General features: G+C 47.7%; 1 protein-coding gene across 11 annotated transcripts in view; it reads right to left on the reverse strand.

Annotated features, from left to right (window-relative positions):
• Positions 1–27,150, reverse strand: part of LOC108930835 (amyloid-beta A4 precursor protein-binding family B member 2-like) — a 107,785-nt gene that overhangs the window by 37,149 nt on the left and 43,486 nt on the right. For 9 of the 11 annotated variants that reach the window (XM_029251804.1, XM_029251811.1, XM_029251810.1 and 6 more), the window contains 6 exons: positions 18,770–18,996; positions 15,996–16,139; positions 13,278–13,352; positions 11,818–11,880; positions 11,291–11,376; positions 10,857–10,917 (listed from right to left, as the gene is read on the reverse strand). In XM_029251804.1, coding sequence (XP_029107637.1) covers positions 10,857–10,917; positions 11,291–11,376; positions 11,818–11,880; positions 13,278–13,352; positions 15,996–16,139; positions 18,770–18,996 — 656 coding nt within the window. The remainder of the gene's footprint in view (positions 1–10,856; positions 10,918–11,290; positions 11,377–11,817; positions 11,881–13,277; positions 13,353–15,995; positions 16,140–18,769; positions 18,997–27,150) is intronic. The other 2 variants (XM_029251808.1, XM_029251812.1) reach the window with 2 other exon arrangements.

Genomic DNA, 27,150 nt, shown 5'->3' on the forward strand with positions numbered 1-27,150 from the left:
AGACGTCGGGTAAAAACCAGTTCATAATCATTGTGCGTCATTTTGGAGAAAAAGCGTCTGCTACAAAAAATAAACGTAAATAAATGTCGATAAACGATCACGATGACAAAATGAAGCCGGTCTGCATCAACTCACGTTGAGTAAAAAAGAAACACTAAAGGCTCGCGTTTACTGTGGGCACACAAACAACAGTCGGGTAGCCGCACCCCCCATTGCGGTGGCTCCACTGCCGGGGGCCCAGGTGGCGTTAGAGGCACAGGTGCGACTCGCCTTCGCAGCCTGATTCAATACACTGAGCGTCCCTGAGCTCCCAGGCCTTCGGTGGCCCCCTTCTGTCGGGTGGGGGGGGCGAATGACCGAGGTGCGGCCCAGAGCTCCCGCCTACTCCAACTCCTCCGCCGAAAAATTGCTTAAACTGTAAACGGCTCACGTCGCCGGAGCCGAGCGAGCGGGTATCCCCAAGTCACTGCGCTTTTCTTTTTTTTTTTTTTTTTTAAAACTGTTTACCATACAGTTTGTGACACCGGCAGCCTCATCGTGCTGAAATTTAGGCCAAGTGCGTCGCTCAGCCCGACTTGGAGTGCATATTTAACGGCGCAAAAAAAATGAATCTCGAGTCAAAGCCCATCCAAAACATTCAGCCCCTTATAACGCTAATCACCTCCCTACTAGGGTGGCACAGTGGCGCAGCAGGTAGTGCCGCCACATGACGGCACCCAAGCTGCTCGAACGTAGGTGCAAATGTGCTTCCGTCTGCGTGGCGTATTACGGTCGTCCCCCTTATCCGCGGGGGGATATGTCCCAAGACCCCCAGCGGAGCCTGAAACCGCGGACAGTACCGAACCCTATATGTACTATATACATGTTTTTTCCTATACATACATACATACCTGTGATAAAGTTTAGTTTATAAATTAGGCACAATAAGAGATTAACACCAATAACTAATAATAAAATAGAACAATTACAACAATATACTGTAATAACAGTGACTAACGGGAGGGTAGCGTATACAGCGTGGATACGCTGGACAAAGGGATGGTTCGAGATTTCCTCACGCTACTCAGAAAGGCGTGCAACTGAACACTTATCAATTGTTTATTTCTGGAATTTTCCATTTAATATTTTTGGACCGCGGTAAATGAAGCCGTGGAAAGCAAACCCACGAATAAGGGGGGGGGGGGGACCGCTGTAATGCTATTGGGAGACATACAGTATGTAAATGTTCCCATGTGGAATACTGCATACATTACAGAATATTCCATAGTATAATAACTTATATTACAAATTTCTGGGGACTGTTTTCAAAACCGTAAACACGTTTTTCTTCCACGTCTTTACAAAACATGGGGGACAGCAGGTGGCGCAGTGGTTAGAACCATTGCTTAACCAGGTCCTACAAATTGCGGCAGTAAAAATTACCCTGCTGTATAAATGGGGAAAAAACTGTGAACAGCCTCACAATATAATTCGCTTTGTACAAAAGTGTTGGCTAAAAGGATGGCATGCATGGCGATATGGCCCGAACTCCCAAAATGAAATACTACGGTGACACACAGTAGTTGACAAAGGGATGTCTGCACGCCCCCCGCCCAAAGTGCACCGTCACGGGGAATGTCCACGCGCTCCGCGCAGCCCAACACTCTCGATGACGCCATCACCCGAACCCCAAGGTCAAAACGCCGCAGAACTCAAACGTTTACATGACCGTGAAGGATGCTTCGGCCGTGTTGAAAAATACCCCACCGAGCTCAGATTGACTCCTCAAATTTGACGTCGGAGTCCGGTGAGCTAAAGGAAGCCGCTAAGCCCTACGTAATGCGTCATAACTCCATATTTCTTCATCCTTATTTTTGTTATCCGCTACCTTAACGGCCCAGTTTGGCCTCCAAAAATAGATCCCTCCGGTCAGGTCCTCTGTCTGTGCGTGAAAACACATCTATTTTTTATTGACTTATATAAGCCCACTTTGGAAGAGGAATGCCGGCACTTAACTCTGAACAACGTGGTAAAAAGGCCTGTGCCCTTCAAGCGCGGAGGGGAATGGAGCCTGACAGGAGGGCAACGAGGACTCGCAGGGGGGATTAGATCAGCGGACCCTACGCCCCTCCCGGCTTTGGGAACGGAACCCCCCAAAGGACAGAGGAACTGAGCGATGGAGAACAGCACGTCTCCCGTTTAGCGGTTAACCTTTGACCCCAGGTCACTTCCGACGACAGAAAGCCCACTCTAGGGGCGCTCGGTGATCAATAACCCAATTATAGTCACAACCTAGTGCCGGTCCAGCCGCCGCACTCCCGGCAGGGACTGGGTTCACCTCCACGGGCGAGGCTGGTCAAGTGTCTGCTCCACCAAGGTCTCAGAAGGAACCGCGTGCACGAACACCAAACACACACGCCTCCAGCGCGCCCTCCTAGCGAAGTGCCTGGATGTTCCAGTTTTGGAGAAAGGAAAGGTCTCCGGACAGAATGTTCCCGCCGATTCCACGGCCGATGTTCACGCTCGCGGCTTTCCTCGCAACGGCCCCGGATCACGCTTCGTCCTCTCGTTCGTCCCGCCGCTCTCCCTTCCGTCCCTCTCCCCCGTTATCGCCGCTTCTGTTCAGAGGGTCCTCGCGGGCAGGAACGTCGGCTGCGTTCATCACCGGGTCCGGGATGGAGCGGAAAGATCCGGAAATAAGGGCGCGCTCCGGCACAGAGGGCGAGCACAGTCAGAGATACGGTAAGACACGTCACGAAGGGTGCCCTGATGCGTCCGCATGTCTGAAGGCTGCCATTTAGGCAATCCTGGTGATTATGGTGCAAAACCACACTCCCTGCCCCCCCCCCCCCCCCCAATTCAACCCCTTCCCCACAGCCCAGTTCTGTTGTGATTGAATCCCCCCCTTTTACTCATTAGCCACCATGAGATGCTCCTTTTGGGCACAGTGTCGGATAAATGGGATTCGGAATGGGACGCTGCAGCATCATTTGTCTTCTTCGGAAAACTAAACTGACCCTGGAGATGTTCCGAGACCGTCGGCCTACACTAGCGCACAGGGCGGCGAACCCAAACCTGACTGCATACATGGAAAGTTTCATAGCTCAATTTATCAAAGTATTGGCAAGGCCAAATCTCAGCTGTAGCATAACTTTATATTTGTCTAACTTAAATACCATTGTAAAAAAAAAAATAATAATAAAAAACTGTTTGCTCATTTTCCCATCTGCCCAAAAGTGTTCTGGAAAATGCTCAAAGCGTACAAAAGAACCTACATTGGGTCCTCACGTTGGACACGTTCCAGTTACGCATTTTCCATGATACAAAAATGTTGTTGTTTATTTATCCTGGATTCTCATTTATTCTTGATTCCAGGAATTTGTGGAGAGAACATGTTTTATTTACAGGGATTTGAAATAAGTTTTCATTTTAATGAAGATCGAAGTTAAATAAAATGACAATCCAGCAGTGGAATTTCTATTTATTATAGCTACATCTGAGACTTTTACAGAACCTACCCAGTGAGTAAAAACAGAGGTATTGTATGTCTCTTATTACACTGTTATTGACTGCATAGACGACAACGCAAACTGAGAGCGGCCAGGTGCTGACGAATGCTGCAAATGTTGTTTCGAGTTAATAAAAGGTTTTAAAAATACAAATCCCGCAATCCACTTCTGTCCCGACCCTCGCGTTCCCTGCCTCACACCCATGTTTAGAACTCTGGACTGAGTCTACGTGAGACAAGCATTTGATGAGAATGGAATTAATAAGTAAAAGTCTTGGAGCAAGGGTGTACATTACATTTAGCTGATGCTTTTCTCCAAAGTGACTTGCAATGTTAATATCGCTACAATTATTTACCTCTTTATACAGCTGGGTATCATTACTGGAGAAATTTTTTTAGGGTAAATACTTTACTCAGGGTTACTAGAGCCAGAGGAGCAGACCAAATCTGTAACCACTACGCAATCCGCAGTCCCTGTCCATACAATATCTTTAAAGACCATAGTCTTTAAAGACCCTAGACTGAATAGATCGAGGGATATCTGCATTACTACATTTTTACTGAATATGACACAGTTGTTGGCCTTACGATAAACTGAGTGACAAATAATCATCCGGACCTCTCTGAATTCATAAGCCGGGAACCCAGTTGATGTTAGAATGGATGAAATGCCAATACAGGATATGGACCCTAGAATAAACTGTAATAGAGCTCCTTTTCGGTGCAATGTGGAGTGGAGCTGAACTTATTATCTGTTCTTACTACATGTGTTTGTGAGAATGAAACATCATTTCAATTTAATGTACTCGCTCATCTGTACCATCACATCAGCAAGTCCGTCTGGAGGAAAGCCTCTGCTAAGCGAATAACGGTTAGAATGAGCCAATTAAAAAAAAAAGAAAAAATAGAGGCAATTTTTCTCCGAGCAAATGCTCTGCCGTTCGGCCTTCCGCATTAACGGGATGGCACCTCGACCGCGGTCAGTCCCACGCAGCTGCTTCCAGTCCACCCCAGCTGCTGTGCCCCAGGCGTCGAGCTGCAGCGGCAACCGCCTTTATCGTTCACGAGTCTCCGCAGAAATGTGTCTCCCGCTGTAATCTGCATGCGCGAGGCCGCCAGCCAGCGCACATCAATCACGCCGGGTGAGTTATGGCCTGCTGGACGAGCACCGGTGCGAACTGCCGGGCTGCTTATGAATTCCACCGCAGCCGCCGGTCACAGGCGTCGACGGCGTGACGCTCCTGCACCGCAGTCAGCGACTGCGCGCTGCCACATTTACATATCCAATAACAGCAGAGCCTTGGAACCCGAAAGTCCCAGTTTCAAATGATCATTCCCAGTGTAGCGCCCTTGGGCAAGGTACTTTACCCTGATTTGCTCCGGTACAAACCAGCAGGCTGCGAAAAATGAGTAAAACAGTGTAAACAACAAGTATGCAAACATGACGCTAAGTCACGCCGTAAAAATGTATCAGCTAAATAAATGATACGCCACACTATACTGTGATCCAATACTATGTAATGTTTGTGTATCTCAAAAAAAAAAAAATTACAAGGAAGGTGATCGGGAATCGTCGATATTCCGAGTTTCATGCCGCTACTCGTGTGATGAACATCGGTTCATATTGTAACGACCCGCGTTACTGTTTAAATGTAGATAGTTGCATTATGGGAAATCTGTAAATAATGTCCGTAACCGCTGGGGTTACGTCGGGGGGAAATGGTGGGTTGACTGGCTGCCACTGTGTTAAGGAGAGTTTAGGGGCGCTAAGGCAGGCTGGCTGTAAGTGCAGGTCTTGGAGGAAAAGGGGTCCTCGGACGGAGAGCATTATTCCCTTTGTGTTGGTGTTCAAATAAACCGTTCGTTATGAACGCTGCCTCCGCGTCCTTCCTCGCCCCATCCAAACCCACGGCGCTGTGCGCCACAATATGGTGGAAAGAAACAAAACTAACTGCACTTAAGAATTACACGACTGCATTAAAAGTGCCTCTTTCTGCTAATGAACACATTGTATTTTCTACGAGATGTTCGTCGCTTTGGAGAAAAGCATCTGATAAATGAATATGTAAATGTAAATACCCACGACGTGCAGAATGCTGCACTTACACATTAAATGACTGCAGACGGCTATAGCAACACACGCATGAACTCCGATTTTCATCAGCAAAGGCATATTAGTGATGTACAGTATACAACAGAAGTGAGTAAACCTGTGTGCAAAGCCACTTAAATGTCAAATGGTTCAAAATTGCATCACCTCTCAATAACGGCACTGGAGCCATCACGCAGACATGCGGATAGACACGACCCACGGGTCGAAAACTGAGAAAGTTCTGCCGTTCACAGGAGAGGAGGACTGAGCCTGTCATCAAAAATAAAGGTAGACATATGAAGTATTGAAAAAATAAAAGATCTGAATCTCACTAATGAAAGGTGCACTGACTTTTGTTGCATTGAGTTCCTACTGTGGGGTCTGTATTTTTAATATAGCAAATCTAAACTGTTACTTTTCACTTTTACATAAGAGCAAATACCCTCCTGTTCAACTTTGAAGTACTGCAATTACTGTAAGGTGATGTAATTTTGACTCATTTCACATTTAAGCGATATTACTCACTTCTGTTGTACACTGTATGCTGGTAAACATACACTATAGTGGTGGGTCTCACATAGAGACTGCTACGGTCCGACCCAGGATTAGACCTCACAACCTACCACGATAGCAGGTTTTCGACACACTCTGGATCCAAAGGTCGCAGGTTCGATCGCCACCTCCGGACGTAGTGCCGTTGAGCAAGGTACTCGCCCTTAATTGTTCCAGTAAAAATTACCCAAATATATATAAAACGGGAAAAAACAGTAAGCTTGTAATAACCGTTTTATTGTAAGTCATTTAGGAGAAAAAAAAAAAACATCAGCTAAACGAATAAATGTAAATACACTGTGGTCTACAGTCATTTACACGGACAGGACCCTGAATACAGATGCACTGATACCAATTTCCATAATTAGGATAAAAAAATAGCCACAGACGGGCACAGTCACACATCTTAATGACTGCAACCTTCAGTAAATGGCGCAGTGATTGTGTCCTGCTGTGACAATGAATGACTGCGAACTTAAATAATGACTACGGTCTGCCTTAATGGCATAATGACACCGGAGCAGCCAGCGCTACGCTGAAAAATGCAATTACTGCAGTCGCGGAGAAACAGAGATGTAAGACAGCGGACGGTTTCGACCTACAGCAGATTCAGTCCCTCTAAACGGGAGCACGGTCTTTACACCGGCGATCTGCAGATAGACACAAGCAAACAAATCAAAGAACAAAACCCCCTAAAGAGGTCCAGAGCGAGCAGAGCCTGGGGGGTCTTTCAGGGTCTAGCGGTGGAATTTTATATGGAACCGCAGTGGTTTGAGCTGATGCCTTTAGACCCGAAGGTTGCAGGTCGGAGCCCCACCTCTGGCTATAGTACCTTTGAGTAAGGTACTTACCCTAAATTGCTCCACTAAAATTACCCAGCTGTATAAATGGGTAAATGGATTGTAAGCTTGTAACAACTATAACCGTAATGTTATAAGTGGCTTTGGAAAAAAGCATCAACTAAATGAATAAATGTTCAGCTGATACGGAACACTGCTAGCAGAGTGGTGTTTGACCTGTTAAAGTGTTCTCATGTATCTCCTCTACTTGCTTCTCTGCACTGGCTTCCTATAGGTGTATGGATCAAATTTTAGACCCTGGTTATTGCCTACAAATGCATAAATAGAACTGCTCCCAGGTATCTAGAAGACTTCATCATCCGCTACACCCCAATCAGAGTGCTACGCTCTTCCACATCTGCCTGCTTGGTGGTCCCACACATTAAAGGTCCAAAATCAAAAGCACGGAGGTTCTCGGTTCTGGCTCCGTTGTGGTGGAAGAACCTCCCCCTCCCACTCAGAACTGCTGAATCTCTGCCCACATTTAAAAAGGGTCTTAAAACTGACCTCTTCCAGAATCACTTCGCCCATCATCTCTTAAGTTCATGTAAGGTATTAATGTTCGTCCATCATAACTTTTAAGATGATGCCCGGATAAACCTTTACACAGCTACTCCTGCAATGTAACGTAAATTTTTCTATGTATCACCAAAAAAATGATTACTAGGAATGTTATTAGATTGAGATTGGTATACAGTAGGGTTTTAATATATTTTGATTGTTGCTTTATTTCTTATTTTATTGTATGTTATGGTGTGTATTGTTTTATGTGAGTCCAATGTTGCGCACTGGCCGTGTCACGGTTGTCCAAGACAAATTTCCCAGAAATGGGACAATAAAGTATATTCTATTCTATAATATTCTATTAGGAATTGTGGATTAACTGTACTTAAGAATCACACATCTGCATCTATATCTCTCTTTCTGCTAATGTAAGGAACATATTGTATTTCATGTACAGTAAATGTAACATGCAATGTGATGTGGGACAACTGGTTGTTCAGCTGCCGAATGGAAACTCAGGGGCACCTGCAGCAGACAGCCTACAGGGGGCAGTATTGCAGCATGGCCGTTCCCTCCACTGGCACCCAGGGCTCCTAACTACTTGGAGTGCTACAAAGTGCTGTTTACATGATCTCTGCAAAGAAGAATGTAACATCCTGCCTCGTATATATAACGGAAATACGCTGCTATTTGAGCAGCAGCGAATTAAAGCAACGGGAGAAATGCAGCTGTTTAAAGTGCAACAGTTCCATGTTTTTGCGTGGGCCCTCATCTAAAGACTCAGCATAAACTGAATATCCAGATCACAGTCCTTTTTATTATTTATGAACAGCTCCAAAGCAACATAGAACACTGGGTTTGTACACCGAGCTCCTTACAGTTATTTTACCCTACGGCTGGGTAAACTTCACTCATCGAGGGGGCAATTTTCCACCAAAGCAACTTAGTGTTAAGCCACCTGCAACTATTACCCATTTAAGGAGCTGGGAGATCTTAAAGTACCTTGCTTAAGGGTATTAAAGCAAGAGGCAGGATTTGAACCCACAACCTTTGGATCGAAAGGAGGGGGCTCCAACCACTATGCAACCAGCTGCCCCACCTCCCACAGTCAATTCAGGGTCAAGTACCATGATGAAGCGCACTGCAACATGAGGTTGGGTTTAAACTGAGATCTTTCAGCTGAAAGGCAGCACTTTAACTATTACGCCACCTGCTGCACCAGACAGTGTAACGCACACCGCTACTGTAACAGATCAGTATATAGGGGCAGGTTCTACAGGCCTCCATGTCTGAGGGTCTCAATCGAAGGACCGACCCGGAGGCCTACCAGAGATCAAGGAGCTCCTTCAAATAACTCCATCCCCCGTGCAGGTGATTGGAAAGTCAAACTCCATGTGCAACCTGTTAACCGTAATTAAAAACCGGAGGCACCCACGTGAAAAGCGAAAAGAAGCAATTAATTTGCTCCTGTTTTGATGCATCCTCTTCCGAGCTCCCACATCAAACCTCCATCTGGCGGTAATTAACAAAAATGTAAACAGGGAGGACGAAGGAGGAAAAAAACACACAAGCTGTTAAGCGCTTCCTCGAAATGCCAAAATACTTCAGCGAGTCTTGATAACGACAGACAAGCGATGTCAGAACATTCACATTTATTTCACACTTTTCTCCAATGCGACTTACAAAATTAAGGTTAAAGTTGTTACAGTTACAAGTTTACATTGATTTACTCATTTATACAGCTGGGTAATTGTACTGGAACAATTTAGGGTAAGTACCTTGCTCAAGGGCACTACAGTTGGAGGTGGGGATCGAACCTAAGACCCTTTGATCTAAAGGCAATAATTATTCCAATAATAATAATAACTAAAGGTAAAAACATTATTTATTCATTTGCAAGTTCAATTTGAATTTACAAAAATGTTCATTTTAATATTTTAGATAGGAATTAAATTTTAACCTTAAAATTGTCAGTCACTTTGGAGAAAACCCTCAGCTAAATGCGAATCTTTCTAGGTGTGTAATGATCAATTCCATATGTGGTTTGAGAGGAAATCATGTGTGTAGGGGAAACATAGAAGTACACACACTGGCTGAAACCGCTTGTCCCGAGTGGGACTGCGGTGAATTGGAGCCTAACCCCACAACGGAGGGTGTAGGGCTGGAGGGGGAGGGGGCACAGCCAGGATGGGACACCAGTCCATCACAAGGCACGCCAAGCAGGACTTGAACCCCAGGCCTGCTGGAGTGAAGGACCCAACCAAACCTGCCATGTCACTGCAACCCCCAACATAGAAGTAGTGCAGGTGTAAAAACAAGTTGAACTGGTTAAAAAAGGCAGGTAAGTAGAATCACATGTTGACTGAAACCACTTGTCCCAGGTGGGATTACAGCAAGCCAGAGTCTAACCCAGCAACACAGGACAAAGGGTTGGAGGGGGAAGGGACACACCCAGGACAGGATGCCAGTCCCTCACAAGGTACCCCAAGCAGGACTTGAACCCCAGACCTACTGGAGACCAGAACACAGCCAAACCCGCTGTATCACTGCATCCCCCGACACAGAAGTAGTGCAGGTGTAAAAACAAGTTGAACTGGTTAAAAAAGGCAGGTAAGTAGAATCACATGTTGACTGAAACCACTTGTCCCAGGTGGGATTGCAGCAAGCCAGAGTCTAACCCAGGACAAAGGGTTGGAGGGGGAAGGGACACACCCAGGACAGGATGCCAGTCCCTCACAAGGTACCCCAAGCAGGACTTGAACCCCAGACCTACTGGAGACCAGAACACAGCCAAACACAGCCAAACCCACTGTACCACTGCATCCCCCAACACAGAAGTAGTGCAGGTGTAAAAATAAGTTGAACTGGTTAAAAAAAGCAGGGAAGTACATTCAGGTGTGTAAATCATCATTATTTATTCATTTGTAAGTCTATTTTAACATTTCGATTTTATCAATTTATTTTAATATTTCATACGAAAATAATGACCAATCACAGAGGGTTCACATACTTTCAAACGGCAGTGTATTAAAGGTGCTGCAGGAACCTGGTGTTTGCAGTCTAAACACCAGCAGGCAGGTTTTCCCCCCAGTTACTCCACTTACACAATCAAATCACAGCTTCCTCAGTCACGGGAAGCAAAACAGTAAATAAACCCAGATGGGAGGACAAAAAAATATCAGGCAGAAAATTTAAGTCCTTTAAGTCCTTTTAAATTTAAGGAGCTGAAACTAAATTTAACTAACTTAAAAGAAAACTGATTCAAAATTAATTAACTTTTTATTTTTAAAGTTTATTCTTAAATTTATTTCTTGGTGAACGATTGAGGAAAAAAGTGACGCGGGTTGGTACGCGGGGACAAGGATTAAATATTTCATCTTACCTTGGCTTCCGGATCACTGTCGATGCTGCGTGTGTCCTCTTCGTCAGCCTGAGGAGGGTGTCTGCACAGGGAAAACAAGCTCGGATTAGAACCAAAACCAGGACGATCCCTGTGGGGGAGGGGGGCCCATGAGGGGGCCATGTGCTGGGTGAGGTGACAGGCTAAAGGAGGTGGCAGCTCTGAGTAACGGGTTTCAAACAGAACGCATCCGTGAGAGAAACACAGCAGAGCCGCAACAAATCACAGCTGGCAGCACAGTAGTTTGGCCTGCTGCTTCTAGACCCAAAGGTTGCAGGTTTGATTCCCACCTCCAGCTGTAATCCCCTTGAGAAAGATACTTACCAGAAATTCCTCCAGTAAAATTACCCAGCTGTGTAAATGAATAACTAATCGTAAGTAGACAAAATTTTAAGTCGTGTGTGCAGGGGGCTCACCGTAGCTTCAGTGAGGCGTATCGCAAAGTAGCTCCTTCAAACTCCTTCAGACTGGGGTCAGGGTTCACTGTGGCTGCCTGCAGGTCCTGCGGAGATGAGGGTGATCGGTTCAGCGCCCCCTCCGTGACCGGAGCTCTAGATCACCCCACATCGTAATGCAAAACTGATCGGTTCGGATCCAACATCTCAGCACCGCGATGACATCCCTAAACCCACATGCTTAGGCCAGAGAGCCCATCACGTGTACGTGTGTACGAAGGACATATAGCAAGGTGTGGGAAGGTGAAGGCATGCCCAGCAAAAGGGAAGTAAAAATAATTAATACTAACCAGTACGGTAAAACCTAGAACATATGGGGTTAAGAACACGAATGAAAAAGCCTGGATGGGGAAAAAAAAAGAGTTTAAAATGACGAGCGGATGGGGACAGAGGTGAGCGTGGCGCCAGGGGTGGTCACTGAGCATGCTCGTGCTCTGGCTGCGGATTGGCCGGTGTGAGTATATATAGACACTGGTATATATACTTGCCTTCCAAATCTCACTATCAATCTTTCCCCCACTGAGCACCGCAAACTCAGTCCACGGCTGTTTCTACACGCACCGTTTATGCACACGCATGTTGGGGGAAAGAGAGGGAAGAAAGACAAAGACAAGGCTGTTAGCACGTCTCCTCCTCGACAGTCATGAACAGCGGCGGGGGGTGCGGGGAATGGGCGGTCGGCGGGAAGGCGAAGTTGTTCATCCTTGGTAGTACCCTGAACTTTATTTGGTTGGGGGGGGGCACCAAAATAAAGGGAGTACAGATACCCCTCTACTTACGTACATTCGACTTACGTAAAATCCAGGTTTACGTAAAAAATTCCCGGCATACACTTTACGGATAACGCTTTTATTTTAAGCAAAACATTTGAAATACAGACACCCCTCTACTTTCGGAAATTTGACGTGCGTAAAATCCAGATTTCCGTAAAAAATTCCCGACATACACATTATTTATGGAAAGCACTTTTATTTTACGCAAAACATCTGAAATACGGTAAGTGCAAGTCGGCGTAAACAGACAAGCTTCCCAGTTCCCACGTGTTTTGAGCCGTGAACACATCTCCTCTCCTCAGTGTAGTGCTTTTTTCCCATATTTTTTACCCTTTTCAGTAGTCACAATGCCTGGTGGTAAACGTGCACTTGAAGGAAAACGAGAACCATCTCGCAAGCGTCCAGCAATCGATTTGAAGATGAAACTGAAAATAAGAAGAAGGTATGAAGGTGGACAAAGATTACGGTCTATAGCCCGGGAAGCAGGTTTAGCCGTATCGACTATAAATACGATAGTGAAGGATGCTGCACGTATAAGGGAGCAGTGAAAGGAACAGCTAGCATGAAAACAACAATAACGAAGAAACGTCAAGGTGCAATAACTGAGATGGAAAAATTAAAAAATTACGCAACAACAGCACCCTCTTGTGTGCCAGCATACTACTAGATAATAAGGTAAGCACACAGTACAATACCGCACGCATACTGTATGCAGTGTTCTATTGTTTTAATTAAATTTATGCTTTATAGAAATGTAAACAATTATTTAATTCACTAGGCCCATGTCTTATTACAGTATTTAATATGTCTGACATTTACTAGAGAATTATATTGTGTAATTTATACACGTGTTTGCAACAAATGTGTAGGAAATGAGAGGCCTTGGCTCTGTAACGGAGGGGGAATCCGACATACGTACATTTCGACTTACGTAAAGGGTTGCGGAACAGTCTATTTGTGCAAGTCGAAGAGTGTCTCTATGTAATCCTCAAGATAAAGTACTTGACAGAGAAGGGAAACTAAGGGTAGGGGGTAGAAGATGGGCTGCCAGTTGGAGAAGTTCACCCTTCTACCCTTGTATTTGCCAAGGCCGCATGGTAAAATCTGGGTGGAGAATGGAAATAAGGAATAGGAAGACACTTGAGGGGGGAGGCGGAGCCAGCAGAGACACCTACCTTTTCTTCGTGCTCCAGAGGGACATCCGGGTGACGATCCTGCTCCACGGTGATGTGTGATGATGTCGATCGGGGCTACAGAGATGCGAAGAGCTTAGTGTGATGGGCAACCAACAGGTCAACATGGCACAGGAGTGCTGGGCACAGCTTGGATCAGCTTGAAATGGCTTGGAAGGGCTTGGAAACAACTCAACATAGATTGGCGTGGCTTGGCACGGGTCAGAGTAGCTGGGAAAAGCCTGGCCCACATGTCATCTCCGCATGGGAGCTACCGCACCTTGACATGGAGCTCTGCTGTGGTGCCCCTGGATTAACTAGCAGCAGTGCTGCGACTGGTTTACTACATGCTTGTCACTCTTCACCGCGCACCTCTGTGTCTCCAGAACCCAGAAGCAAACCCTCGAAATGCTGAGGAACATCTTCGCTGCACAGCCAGTGGATCTCCTGTTTCACGCGTGGCTCTGAAACAGGGCGCCCACCTTCTCGCAGAGCACCGTCTCCTCAAGGTTAATCAATCCCGAGAACGCCCAGGCAGAGTACGCGATTTCCCGGGTTCGAGGACATTCAGTTAGGTATTAATAAAGCGGAAAAAAAAAGACGGACCAGTAAGAAAAGCAACGTTTCCAGCTGAATTTGAAAGCTTAAAAATGAGCTGCACAGCAGATACCCGCAGCTCGGCCTTGTTCTGAGCAAACGTCCCAACGGACCAATCATCTCGCGACATCTGGAAATCTCTTCGGTGAGAACTAATGGTCAAAAAGACCCAAAACGTAGCGCTCCTACCCATCTTCCAGGGAGCACTTTGTTTCCACTATGGTGTCAGTTAACTGCTCTCCCTTTGAACATCAAGTTCTCCAGAGCTCCACCACATTGGTTCAGGGACCAACATCTCCAAGAAGCTTCAAGCGAGCTGAATTTTTTGGGGCCCTCTTTATGGAACAAGCACGGTACAGTTCAACCTTTCATGACTGCAATGGGGGGGTGTTTCCAGTTATGCAAACATCTGGATATTTCAATTTATCGTGTGTGTGACAAGGGGGTGCAGTGGTGCAGTGGGTTAGACCGCAGTCCTGTTCTCCGGTGGTTCTGGGGTTTGAGTCCTGCTTGGGGTACCTTGCGACGGACTGACGTCCCATCCTGGGTGTGCCCCCTCCGGCCTTACGCCCTGTGTTACCGGGTAGGCTCCGGTTCCCCGCGACCCCGTATGGGACAAGCGGTTCTGAAAATGTGTGTGTGTGGGGAAAAAATATGGAAGAATAAGGGAAAAATATTGTAAGGAAAATTTAATGTTGCTAAAACTTGAAAATTTAATTACAGGAACTCCAGAATTCTTACGCATTTCTGAAGAAAGTTTCCTTTTCCAGCTCCTCCGTCACTTGTGTGGTTTAGCAATAAAATCAGTGTAAAGAGCATCATGTCAACCAGCGTAACTGGTGTTTACCCCACTTACTGCACACTTCAGACTGAAAGTGCCCAGGGCTACAAACAGCAAAATCTGGTCCTGAATTCATTGTGACATGACAGTAACGTGGTGGTGATAATCACCCTGAAAAGACAATACTGTAAATGTACTGCAAAAGATATGTCTGGATACATTATAAACTAATTTTTATGCAATATATACATAGTTTGATGTGCATTTACAGCTGTTTGTTCACAAGCCACTGGAAATACCGAAACCTTGTTTAACAAATTGCGTTTCACCCAGTATCGAGAAAATTCAGTCACGATCTTAGAGGGAGGAGGCTGCTGCAAGGAATACAAATCCTTCCAGAATATGCATTTCCAAAAAAAAAAAAAAAAAAAAACATTTTCATATTATGTATTGAGAAATGAACGCTTAAGTATCACTTTCAGTGTCTAAATTAAGTGATTTTTAACAGTTTGGGATTCATTTTGCAAATTTAACCAGCCACTTTTTCTCCTCTTTTTGAAAATTATGGAAAACATATTTAAAAATAACAATTACTGAGGGACAGCTGGTAGTGTAGTGGTTAGAGCTGCTGCCTTTGAACCCAAAGGATCCAGGTTTGAATCTCACTTCCAGCTGTAATACCCTTGAGTAAGGTACTTACCCTAAATTGCTCCAGTAAAATTACTCAACTGCATAAAGGAATAAATAATTGTAACCTTAACATTGGATGTTCCTTTGCTTTGGAGAAAAGTGCCAAATAAATAAAAGTAAGTTAAAATCCACAGGGCTGTCCTGTTCTTCCAGCATCCATTCATGTGACATCCAGCTGTGTATGGATGATGAGCCAGGTGCTTTCGCTCTTAGGTCTGCACAGCACAGAAGAGCAACATACACCATTTACACCCACATAAATATGACAGTTATTAAACCCTGCACCACATACATGCAGTGCTGCTGGTGCCATTATGACTGATTTGGGACTGTTTGACTCTGCAGGCTGGTGTCAGTACATTCTCCAGCTGTGAAATGAGAGTTTGAACGGGTTCGGCGAAGACAGTAAGAAGCAATCGGGTGGACTGATCACCCCCCAGCCGGAGAAAAAACCCTACTGGAGGACAGATGTTTCACAGTCCAGGGCTACAGCAAACACCGCATTTGTATGCACCTGCTGGAATTATGAAGTACATAACCACCTGCTGATACCAGTGCCCAGCTTCCCGTAAGACACGGAGATGCTAATACGAGGAGCAGCACTACGGCGGTAAGGCGGCGGCGAAGGCACCGGGGCCACGGTGCACACTTACGAAGTAACAGCTGTTGACAAAGCCGCACGAGGGCACCGAGGTTTCGGACGAGGAGAGGGGAACGGGCTCCACGGAGCTGTCCGAGGCGGGACTGCCGGAGCGCGGGGGGGCCGCGAAGAACGCACCCGGGTGAGAGGAGGCCTGCTGGGATGGAAGAGGAGGGGGTACGCAGGACACGTACACGTTTAGCCGATGCCTTTCTCCAAAGTGTAAGAACCCTGCTGAAGGGTACTACAGCTGAAGGTGAGGCTCGACCCCGCAACCTTTGGGTCAAAAGGCAGCAGCTCCACCCACTCCCCTACCAGCTGTCCTTGCGAAGGGTACAGTATGGAGAGAAAGGACCTCTGTGTTACTGAGGACAGCTGCTGCACCCAAAAACCAAAGGGCTTCAGGTCAAAATCTCTGGTTTCCACCTCAGCTTTGCTGTTGACACTGAGATTGTTCTGCATCTAAAGCAGGGGTTCTTAACTTGGGGTGCACAAAGCCTAAACAAAAGTTGAAAATATTACTAAACTATTACTATCCATAACATGCCACGTGAAGCAATTTTTTGCATAACAATTCCCCGAATTTCGTCGCAGACATCTCTCTGGGGGGGGGGTGGTAAGCATTCATTGGAATAGCACAGGGGTCCTAGAAAGGAGTAAGAATCTCTGGTGGGGAAGAAATATTCAAAAATCTCATGTTATCCTATTGTGATGATGATGCAAACGGGATTGTAAAACATTTTGTCTTAATTAAACCAAAAAAATTGGAGCCCGTACACACAGACTGAAACCACTTGTCCCAAGCAGGATCGTGGTGAACCGGAACCTATCCCGGCAACAGAGGGCGGAGGGCTGGAGGGGGTGGGGGCACATCCAGGATCACAGGGCACCCCAAGCAGGACTCGAACCCCAGACCCACCAGAGAACAGGACCCAGAAATACCCGTTAGATGACTGATGATGTGTGGTTAAAGCTCCTCATGGTAAAAAGCACAGCGGTCAATCTCCTTCACCCCCCACCCACTTCCAGCACAGTGTCTATACGTGGCCTAGCGAAGCCCCACACACCCTGACTATAGTACAATGGTACACAACGAACTCCAAGTTTTATTATCAGGAATCCAACAAAAAGACAACGACCTGATTTTCCCATAATACTACCTTCTGTATGGTTTAAAAATTAATTCCAGTGCCACGGAGGAAGGTGCGGCCCAGGAAGGGACATCACCGCAGTCCCACAGTGAAGGACAGAGATTTTAAGACAACAAGGGGAACCGAACCAGGACACCAGCTGCAGGGCAGCGTAGCTGTGAAGGAGTCAAGGGTGTGTGATGCTGCTCATGCATGTGCGCTGACCGCAGAAACGCTCATCATGTCATGTTCCCGGAGCTGTGTGAGGGTGTCAGATTGGGGTTCGAATCCAGCTCGTTCTGTATGTTCTGCCCATGTTCACATAAATTTCCTCCCACAGTCCAAGGACGTGTGTTTTAGGCTGGCTGATAAGTGTACGTTGCCCTTAGTGTGTGTGACACACTGCTCCATCGTATAAATGAGTGAACGACTGCAGGGGGTTTTAACAGTCATTGTACGCTGCTTTGGAAAAAGAGTCTACTAAACATAAATGTGTGCGTACGGTTGCGGTTAGAGCTGCAACTCTTGGACCCACGACTTTTAATCCCACCTACTGCTGTAGTACCATTTAGCAAGGTACTTACCTTGAAATTACTCCAGTAAAAGTACCCAGCTGTATAAGCTGATAAATAACTGTAGATACCTTGACAATGTAAGTTGCTTAAAATAACACAGACACACACACATTCTTCTTTGCTTTGGAGGAAAAGCATCTGGTAACTGAATAAATGTAAATGTGCGGAGCTCAGACAGCCCCCCAGGGAGGGAGGGAGGGAGGCAGCAGCCAGGTTATTCGGACTGTCTCTCTTTCCAGCTGAGCAGCTCGTCGGTACTAGGATGGCGGACGACCTCCTGCATTCCCTGATCTGGGGCCCCTGGCTGAGTGTTTATGATGTGTCGTAAACAAGAAAGCACAACACGTAATAAAGAAGTGCGGCCAGAGCTTGAGCATGTCGCTTTGGTGGGTCATATTAATTCATATACCAACTGTCTTTATTAAAAAAAAAAGAAATACTGATCACCTCTCAAAAATGTCGTAACAGCGAACAGGTTGTTAGTCAAAAGTTCGAAAGCCAGGGACCCAATGTATACCAGCGCAGTATAACAATGTGGGTAGTATGGTGGCACAGCGAGTAGCGCTGCCGTCTCACAGCGCCTGGGCGGTGTGAGAGGACAGGGGTTCAACCCCTGCTCAATCTGTGTGGAGTTTGCATGTTCTCCCTGTGTCTGTGTGGGTTTCCTCTGGGTGCTCTGGTTTCCTCCCACACTCCAAAGACATGCTGTTCAGGTTCATCCCTAGTGTGTGAGTGACAGAGAGAGTGTGTGTGTTCCACTGATGTATGGAAGAGTGATCCAGTGTAAATAGTGTATCTAGCAGTGTAAGTCACCACGGTGAATAAGGTATGTGGGCTGATAACACTGCATAGAGTTTGTTGGAAGTTGCTTTGGAGAAAAGCATCTGCTAAATAAATAAATGTGAATGTATCCTGACAGCCCCAGATGAGCAATGCCTTACAGAGCAGGTCTATGGTTTAACCCATGTGGGAAATGAGCAGAACCAGCACAGCTGCTTTGGCAAACATAACACAGTTAAAATAACAAGGTAAACTGGGACGTGCACAGCTCAGCATTCCAGCAGCAAGCAGGCTCCTCTCACCTCCTTCTCGGGGATAGGCGACGGGGTGGGGGAGCTCAGCGAAGCCTTGTGAGCCTCCTGCAGGCAGCCAGGTGGGGAGGACGGGGCACCTGCCCGGGTGCTGGGCCGCTCCCACTGGGTGGTACCTGTGGGGATGTGCCAGTAGTAGATACCAGCCATATCTGTGATCTTCTTCCATCCTGGGGGCAGATCTGGGTCCGTCTGGAAGGACTGCTCGCTCCAGATGTCTGCTCACATGGACAGAGACACAGTCCTTTAACTGGTGAAAACAGGCGTCAATAAAAAGGATGAAATATTCACATACTTAAAAGGGATGATTTACTATTATTATTATTATTATTATTATTATTATTATTATTGGGGACGCGGAGGCGCAGTGGGTTGGACCGGGTCCTGCTCTCCGGTGGGTCTGGGGTTTGAGTCTCGCTTGGGGTGCCTTGCGACGGACTGGCGTCCCGTTCTGGGTGTGTCCCCTCCCCCTCCGGCCTTATGCCCTGTGTTACCGGGTAGGCTCCGGTTCCCCGCGACCCCGTATGGGACAAGCGGTTCAGAAAATGTGTGTGTATGTGTGTATTATTATTATAAAGAAGAACATTCTGCGTACTGAACTACCTAAATGCTGTAATGAAATACAAAAATACAGCAGACACCCAATTGACCATAAAAAAGACCAGAAGTCTGTTCATAACTTAATTTGTTTGTAAATCCAAATTCCTACTAAGTGACAGTCAATAAAATCTTATTTTAATATGGACGTTCTTCACTACATTTACGAATCAGGATCAGCAGAGGTCTAGAAGTGTTGAATAAAGCCATAATGTTTAATTTGTAAGACTTTTTAATTTCAATATTTTTGGGTTCTAGCTACATTAAAATAATCTAAAATTAATGAAAATAAAAATGCGTCGTCTCCAGACTTGGATTCAGCACTGATTGTGGACTCACTCTTCCTATTAATGTGTGCAATATTTCTCAGCTTTAATTAATTAAGGTCCAAGGTTCAAGGTTTATTGTCATAAGTACAAGTACCGTGTGCAAAGTACTGTGAAATTCTTGCCTGAATGCTAATTAATCACTTTAATTGATTATCAGTCAATCAATCATGATCAGCAACACTCAGAACACCAGACAAGGGCTGTAAACACGGGGGAAGCGAGTTGAATTAAAGCAGTCACACATTGATATTCTTGTTGGGAGCTTTTCTTTGCTCTTGATTGGCAAGGTGGATCATGTTTGCGCTGCTACTAACAAAATGTTTTAAAATATTAAGAAAACGCTATTAAAATAAATTAAAAGTAAAAAAAAAAAAAAAAAAACTAGAATTTTTTTACGTTTGAAAATCCATAACTAAAAATAAATAAATGGAAAGTATACATTAGAAGTAGCCTGAACCGCTCGTCCCATACAGGGTCGGAGCCTAACCCGGCAACAGAGGGCGAAGGGCTGTAGGGAGAGGGGATGCACCCAGGATGGGGACGGCAGTCCATTGCAAGGCACCCCAAGCGGGACTCGAACCCTGGACCTACAGGAGAGCAGGACCCGGTCCAACCCACTGCGCCACTGCGCCACCGCACCCCCCTTACAATTAGACAAAAAGAATAATAAAAGGAATATAGAGTATAAAGAGCTTCTGAAGGTACAAGAGTTTCGATGCAGGAGCAAAGTGAGATCTTCCATACAGTGGAGCTCATTAGTCAGAGGAAGTGGGGACACTTTTTGACTGCTTAGCACTACAGAGAAGATTACAATGTTATGTACGTTTACGCAACACACACACACAGTGTCATAGAGCCCCGCGCCCACGTACACAACCACACAGAAACACTTGGATTTCCGTTTATATGTCCTTGGCTCCGGGGAGCTGCTGATAATTCTTCAAACTAATTGATCTGTCCAGAATTACAAAGTACCTTCTATACATGCAAATGTGTCTGGCTTTCCTGCAAATCCATAAAGAGTGAGTCACCACCCGAAACACCTACAGCGCATTACGTCTGAGAAGCAGCAATTATGGAAGTGTGTCCCGGCCTCTGAAGGTGGTGCATGAGCCTGGCGCCAGAACTCCCCAAGTACGAGAGTGACTGCAAAACCGGGGATTACGGAAGGAGGAGGAATGTGAGATAAGGAGACGGAAATAGGCGGCTCCCCGCTGTGATCTTCCTGGGGGGGGAAGTCTCTCTTGGGAGTTAACAGCCCTTGTCAGGGTGTGAGTCACACCCAGCTCACACCCCCATCGTAGAACAGGGTGCTCGTTGGACGCCGATGGGAACCCACTCTGCTTTTCTAGCCCAAGGTAACTCCATGTGATCCGGTTGCAAATCGCAAACTGCGGTCATTGGATGACCGAGGGAACCCCCCCCCCAGCCTCTGGGAGAGACAAGGCAGCCAGTTAGTGGTGCAAGGAACCTCAGGACATTCTGGAGGACCAGCTTATGGGGAAAAAATATCTCAACAGCTTTGCCCAATGGATGTTACATAAAGGAAGAACCCCAATCATGTATAGCATGTCCAGATGAAGGTGTAGAGTTGGGTTCCAAACCCTGGACTACTGCAACTCCTTCCTGTTTGGTTTCCAGCCTCCTTCAATCAAGCCTCTCCAGCTGATCCAGAATGAAACCACAGAGCTTGTACCTGACCTGCCAAATGTTCCCGTGTATCTTGCCTCCTCATGTCTCTCCATTGGTGACCTACAACACTGCCAAAGGGTTTGCACCTCATTATCTTCACAGCCAGATCCCTCCTGATGCCCCAGCAAGATTGGTGCGCTCCACCACCTCTTGGCTGCTTGGTGGCATCAAGGACAAGAGGACAAGAGGTCCAAAGCTGAATGTCTGTAGGTTCTTGGATTTGTCCCTGATGTGATGGAATGAACTCCCCCTCTCTCTCTCAGAGCTGCTGAATCCCATTTAACATTCCAGAAGTCTCAACTGTTTCGGTCCCACTTCTCTGCTGATCTCCTAATAACTTCATAAACTTGCATCACAGTGTTTGTCATGATCCTCTTTGTGTTTCCTATCAATTCAACAGGCAGCTACTCGTATGAGGAGCGCAGGCAAAAACGGTCGTATTGGACAAACTGACTGCATCAAGAGTCGCGTGTACAAATCTAAAACTCTATCTACTGGTGACATGCACTTTTGTTTAGCGCGTTGTACATTGCTTTGTAGAAAAGAATGTGGTAAACGAATAAATGGAAATGGAAATGGAAATGTAATCGCTTATCCTGGAGACCCACTGGGGGTTTTCCTGCGATCCACACACAGCTGGAAACCTTATTACCGGGAAAGAAACCTAAAACGTATGAGCTGAGGAATCAGCTGGATCTGCCAAGTCCTTCATCGCAGAGGTATTATGAAAACACATCATACAAGGCTGTCAAGGAAAGATGTGAAGCAGCTCTCGGAACGGGGTGTCACGCGGCGGTGGAATGCATGTGTCCATGTAGCTCAATGTGGCAACGGGGGCCAGGAGACGATGAAAGAAGGTTCTGTGTCCAAGGACCGGAGGGATGTGAGGACCGCCCGTAAACAATCAGACACCCACGTGCCTGCCTGCTGGTTGTGGGGGGTGGCTGAGGAGCAGGACATTGGATAACAAGAGGAGGGGCACGTAGGGAGTGACCAACAGGGCCCATGTTGTTCTGATACGAACACCTCCCTCGTGATCACACAGGGATAAACTGGGCTTGAAAAGCTGTAAGAAGGACCAAAATGAACAGCATGTCTTTTGACTGTGGGAGGAAACCAGAGCACCCAGAAGAAACCCACACAGACAGAACCTACAAACTCCACACAGACTTGGCAGGGATCGAACCCATGTCCTCTCGCACCACCCAGGCACTGTGAGACAGTCGTACTACTCGCTGCGCCACCGTACTGCCGAACACACGTCGAACACACTGACTGAAGTATCAGCATCATTAAGCTTTTTATTTAAACAAAACAATTCAGAAACAGTCATATGTAGGATACTGACCGTGACGCCGACGTTCAACAATGAATGTCAGATTTCGTGATTAAGAAAAAAATCAAATCGCAGGTCACGGTCACGGCGATTCTCAAAGCCTGCGTCGTGTCCCAGCGCAGCGAGATGCTGGAGTTGAGTCCAAATGGGCTGTGACCGAGAAGCTCACGCTAAGCTTCTTTGAGCTCCTCTCAGAGGTCCAGAGATGTTCGATCCAGCAGAACCACCACGGAGTCGCAAGAACCTGCCCTGACAACGTATGTCATGCATCACATCACCGGAGAAAACTTCTTTATACATCCAATGCTGGCTGTAGTAGGGGTGGGGTAGGTGGGGGGGGGGTCTTCTTGCTGAGCCAGGACCCTCGCCTGAGCTGGACATCTGCACTCCCTCGATGTCTGAAATCTCCGCAGGAGGAGCAAGGAGTCGAGCCGGAAGCGAAGGGAGCGAGGAGCGCACACATTCCCCTCTAAGTGATCTCAGTCGGCCATCCACGTACACGGCTGACAGGCAGAAAAGGATGCTGGGAGGCCGCGATTCGTGTGAGCCGTGGCAGAAATGGGTCGCGCCGCCAGCCGCCCCCTGTCCGCAAGCGTTTCGCGAGCGCTGCTGAAATGCAAAAACCCAACCATCCCTCGCACCCCCTCCGGCAAGGGCTGACCCCGCCGAGCGCCGTAGGCCATTCGGGAGCAAAGTAATATTCATTTGAAAAACCAGGATCAGCACAATTTACATTTATTTATTTAGCTGACACTTTCCACCAAAGCGACTTACAATGTTAAGCCGCTTACTCTGTTTTACCTATTTATACAACGGGGTAATTTTTTCTGATTCCATTCATAGTAAGTACCTTGCTCAAGAGCACTACAGCAGGAATGGGGATGTGAGCCTGTGTCATTTGACTGCAAGATAGCAGCACCAACCACTACGCCCCCTGCTGCCCTAATACTCACACTGCAAAAGTGACACACACGAGGGGATCAACTGTAACACACAGACTGGCATAGAGGCAGTGACACAAACACTTAAGGTGGGGTGTGCAATGCACAGTACAACCATGCACTGATATCTACACCGTGACACACACACACACACACAGGGACGCACACGGAGCCCATGGCACCAGCTGCACCCTGGGATCCTGGGGACTTGTAGCGCGGTGCATCAGGATTAAACGGCTGCACGTCCGTTCAGATCAGGGACGAGAGACTCTCATAACCGTGTAACCGAATTCTGCCGAGCGTGAACCTTCACCCCCCCCCCCCCCCACCACCAAAGAAATGGAAAGGCATGAGGTCGGGGGAGGGGAGTGGGGATGAGGGTTCATTGAGGGGGGCAGTAAAGAACCGCTCACGGGTAGGAATCCAGAAAACCTGTCGGCTCCCTGCCTCAGTACCCCGTTGCGACTGCACGGTAAAACTTTCCCTCCCCACCCCTACATGCCACCCCCACCACCACCACCACCACCACCACCACCCCCCGGACCCCCGGTCTCACTGCTACGCATGCATTCTGCAAGGAGGCTGTAGCAGCGCCGTACCTACCCTCGTAATTGACAATGACAATTGCCAGCATGTAGTCCTTTCCCAGCATCATGACAAGGACCGTAACGTTTTACTAGCATTGACGAAAACACCGAGGTGAGCGCACGGGAAATTTAAAAAAGATATATCCCCGTCAGGTACGCGCAATCCCCCTCCGGATCCCCTGGAAACTGCCGGCACGCTGGAAGGGAAAAATGACGGCAGGCCAGACTTCCTGCGCGGGTCACCGGGAAGTGCCGCGCGACGCGAGGAACCGGTCACCTGGAACCGGTCCTTCCTCTAAGCACATTCTGTTGTCGTAGCAACCTGAAGATCATCTTTCCTGCAGTATCACCCAGCGCCGAGTCATGTGACCTCCGTCAGCAGGCGAGAGGGTGGGAGGGGGGGAGAGGGGCGAGCGAGGGAGAGAGAGGGATGGAGGGAGGAGGGGCAGTCCCTGCAGCTCACTCGCACAGGGGAAACACAGATTCGGTCGCGCTGGAATAACATTTAACAACACACACACACACACACACACACACACACACACACACACACACACCCGCCGCAAACGACGCACGTGTACAGAAACTGTACACTCATACGTGCCAACGCACACTCGCAGACGAGCATACTCATACTGCACGCACGTACCTATTCGCACTCACACAAATATGCGCATGTGCACAATCAGACAGGTGCATGGTCACACACTCACAATCACACACACAACGTATTTACACTCACAGACGTGCACGCTCACTTTGCATGACCACATGCTCACAAACATGCACATGGACACGTGCATATTGCACACACTGACACTATATTTACACACACACACACACAGGAACAGCCTCTATAATCCTCCAAAAGGCCTCTTTGCTTGTACGCGAAGCTAGGAGGCAGACGGGAGGAGAATGCTCTATTCGATGAATTTTTTGAGGGATTAAGGCAGCGAGGGCCAAGCTGCTGTCCCGCTACCCTGCTGAGCACCCCCCCCCCCACACACACACACACACACACACACACACACACACACACACACACACACACACACACACACACACAACTTCTGCGGACAGCCTGTCAAACGGAACTTGCGGCTTCAGCACCCATCTGCGACCCTCAGAACCTCGCCTCGCACCCTGGCCTCTGAATACGCCCTATACGTACTATACGCGGCGCGCGGCTTCCCGCGAGCACCGGCACGCGAGCGCCTCGACCGCAGAACGCCACCCTCGCCCGACAGCCTCGCAGTTCCCGCATCGCCGTTCGCTAGACGTTCTCCCGTCCACTGCAGCGGACACTCAGCGCGGGGCCCGTGTCCATCCTGGCTTTCACAGGGCCAAATCAGAGTCCACAACCGCACTTTTGCTGAAAAGCAGCACCGGGAGCACACTCGGTCAGCGCGATTAAGGCCAAAACTGCAGGGTAAAGTGGTCGGCAGAACAACCGCCACAGGGCGTCCGACCCCGCGATCCGGCCATACGACGCTCGGGCCGCGTATCCCAGTTACGCTCCGAGCCCAGAAGGACTGGATTAGCAGAGTCTCCGGGGAGCAGGAGATGAAGGCATCATCTGGGCATTATCTCTCCATCATAGCTGTGCCGGCTGGCAGGGGCCTCTACGCGGGAAGTCCGTTCCGCTCTGACATGGGGGGTGGGGGTAGAAAAGAAACGCAAACGTGCTTTTAGAGTGAGCGTCGTCGAAAGAGCCGGGTCGCAGGAGCTCGGAGACCAAAAAATCACCCACACATGGCGAGCGGAGGGCGCGACGCGCCGTGCGTACGGCTGCACGTTTGGCCCACGTCCTACATTTATAACACCCCGTGTGCTTATTAACTTGGCAGAACAAAATCTTATGCAGAGCGCAAGGAAAAAAACATGAGAAAACGGAAGCGCGCAGCTCCGTGCGTGTGGACTAGTTGGAAGACATCCTACGAACTTTTCGAGGTGTGCGGGACTGTGGTGGGAACAGGGCGTGAGACGTGGGAGGCCGGTTCTCAAGCTCGCGTCACGCCGATGTCGGGCCAGAAGGATGGGCCCATAATCCGCCATGTTTTCCCGCATCCTTTCCGGTAAATTCCCACTCCCAGGCGCCCCCTCGCCTTCCCGCTACTCAAAGGGCCAGTCCCGTGAAGGCGTTCACCATATTTTTTTACCGCAGTGCTCCATCTCCTCCATCTCAAGGTCCCGTCCTTTGTTCCGGCGGCTCTCCCGAGTGCCAGGAGGAGACGGAGCCAAAATGCGGTAAATATGCTGCGCCTCAATTCAGAGCACGCCCCGCGCCGTGCGCGGCACCGACGTCCCCAGACCGCACTTCTCGCAGCATCCGGGGACAAAGTTTTCGCTCGTTCACCGGGTTTGCCGTACTCCTGCACATCTTCGTACCATATTCCTGGAGACATCTCAGCAGGGTTTTAAATATAACCCTGCTCCCGGCACTCCGATGCCCTTATTCTGGGAATGCGACCGGGTACGACTACGTTATGTTCCTAATAGGAATTTACGGAAACGAGGTTAACTATTATTAAATGCTTAGTAACAAAATGCATTTTATTTCTGAGGTTCACATCAGAAGCTCCCTCTGCAAATATGTATTTGAGCCAAGCGTCGAGCGTCCTTGCAAAAGTTAACACCTGTCCGTGATTCACCTGCTTCGAAATTCTCATGAATTTTGGAATATCTGGTCACCTTTCTCAAAGTTTCTGGAACTTATCAGAGAGCTGTAGTGCCAGACGCGTGCTAAGTACTGCAAACTTTTGCCCTTGTACTCCGTTTACTTCAATCTGTATGTATTAATTTACATTTTCATGCTGCCGCCGCTACGTTGCCGTGACCCAGTTGTGTTCGGCTGTCAGTCAAAAATAAATAAATAAACACGTGGTGTCGA

This window comes from Scleropages formosus, chromosome 5 (genome assembly GCF_900964775.1).
Source record: "Scleropages formosus chromosome 5, fSclFor1.1, whole genome shotgun sequence".
Classification (NCBI taxonomy): domain Eukaryota; kingdom Metazoa; phylum Chordata; class Actinopteri; order Osteoglossiformes; family Osteoglossidae; genus Scleropages; species Scleropages formosus.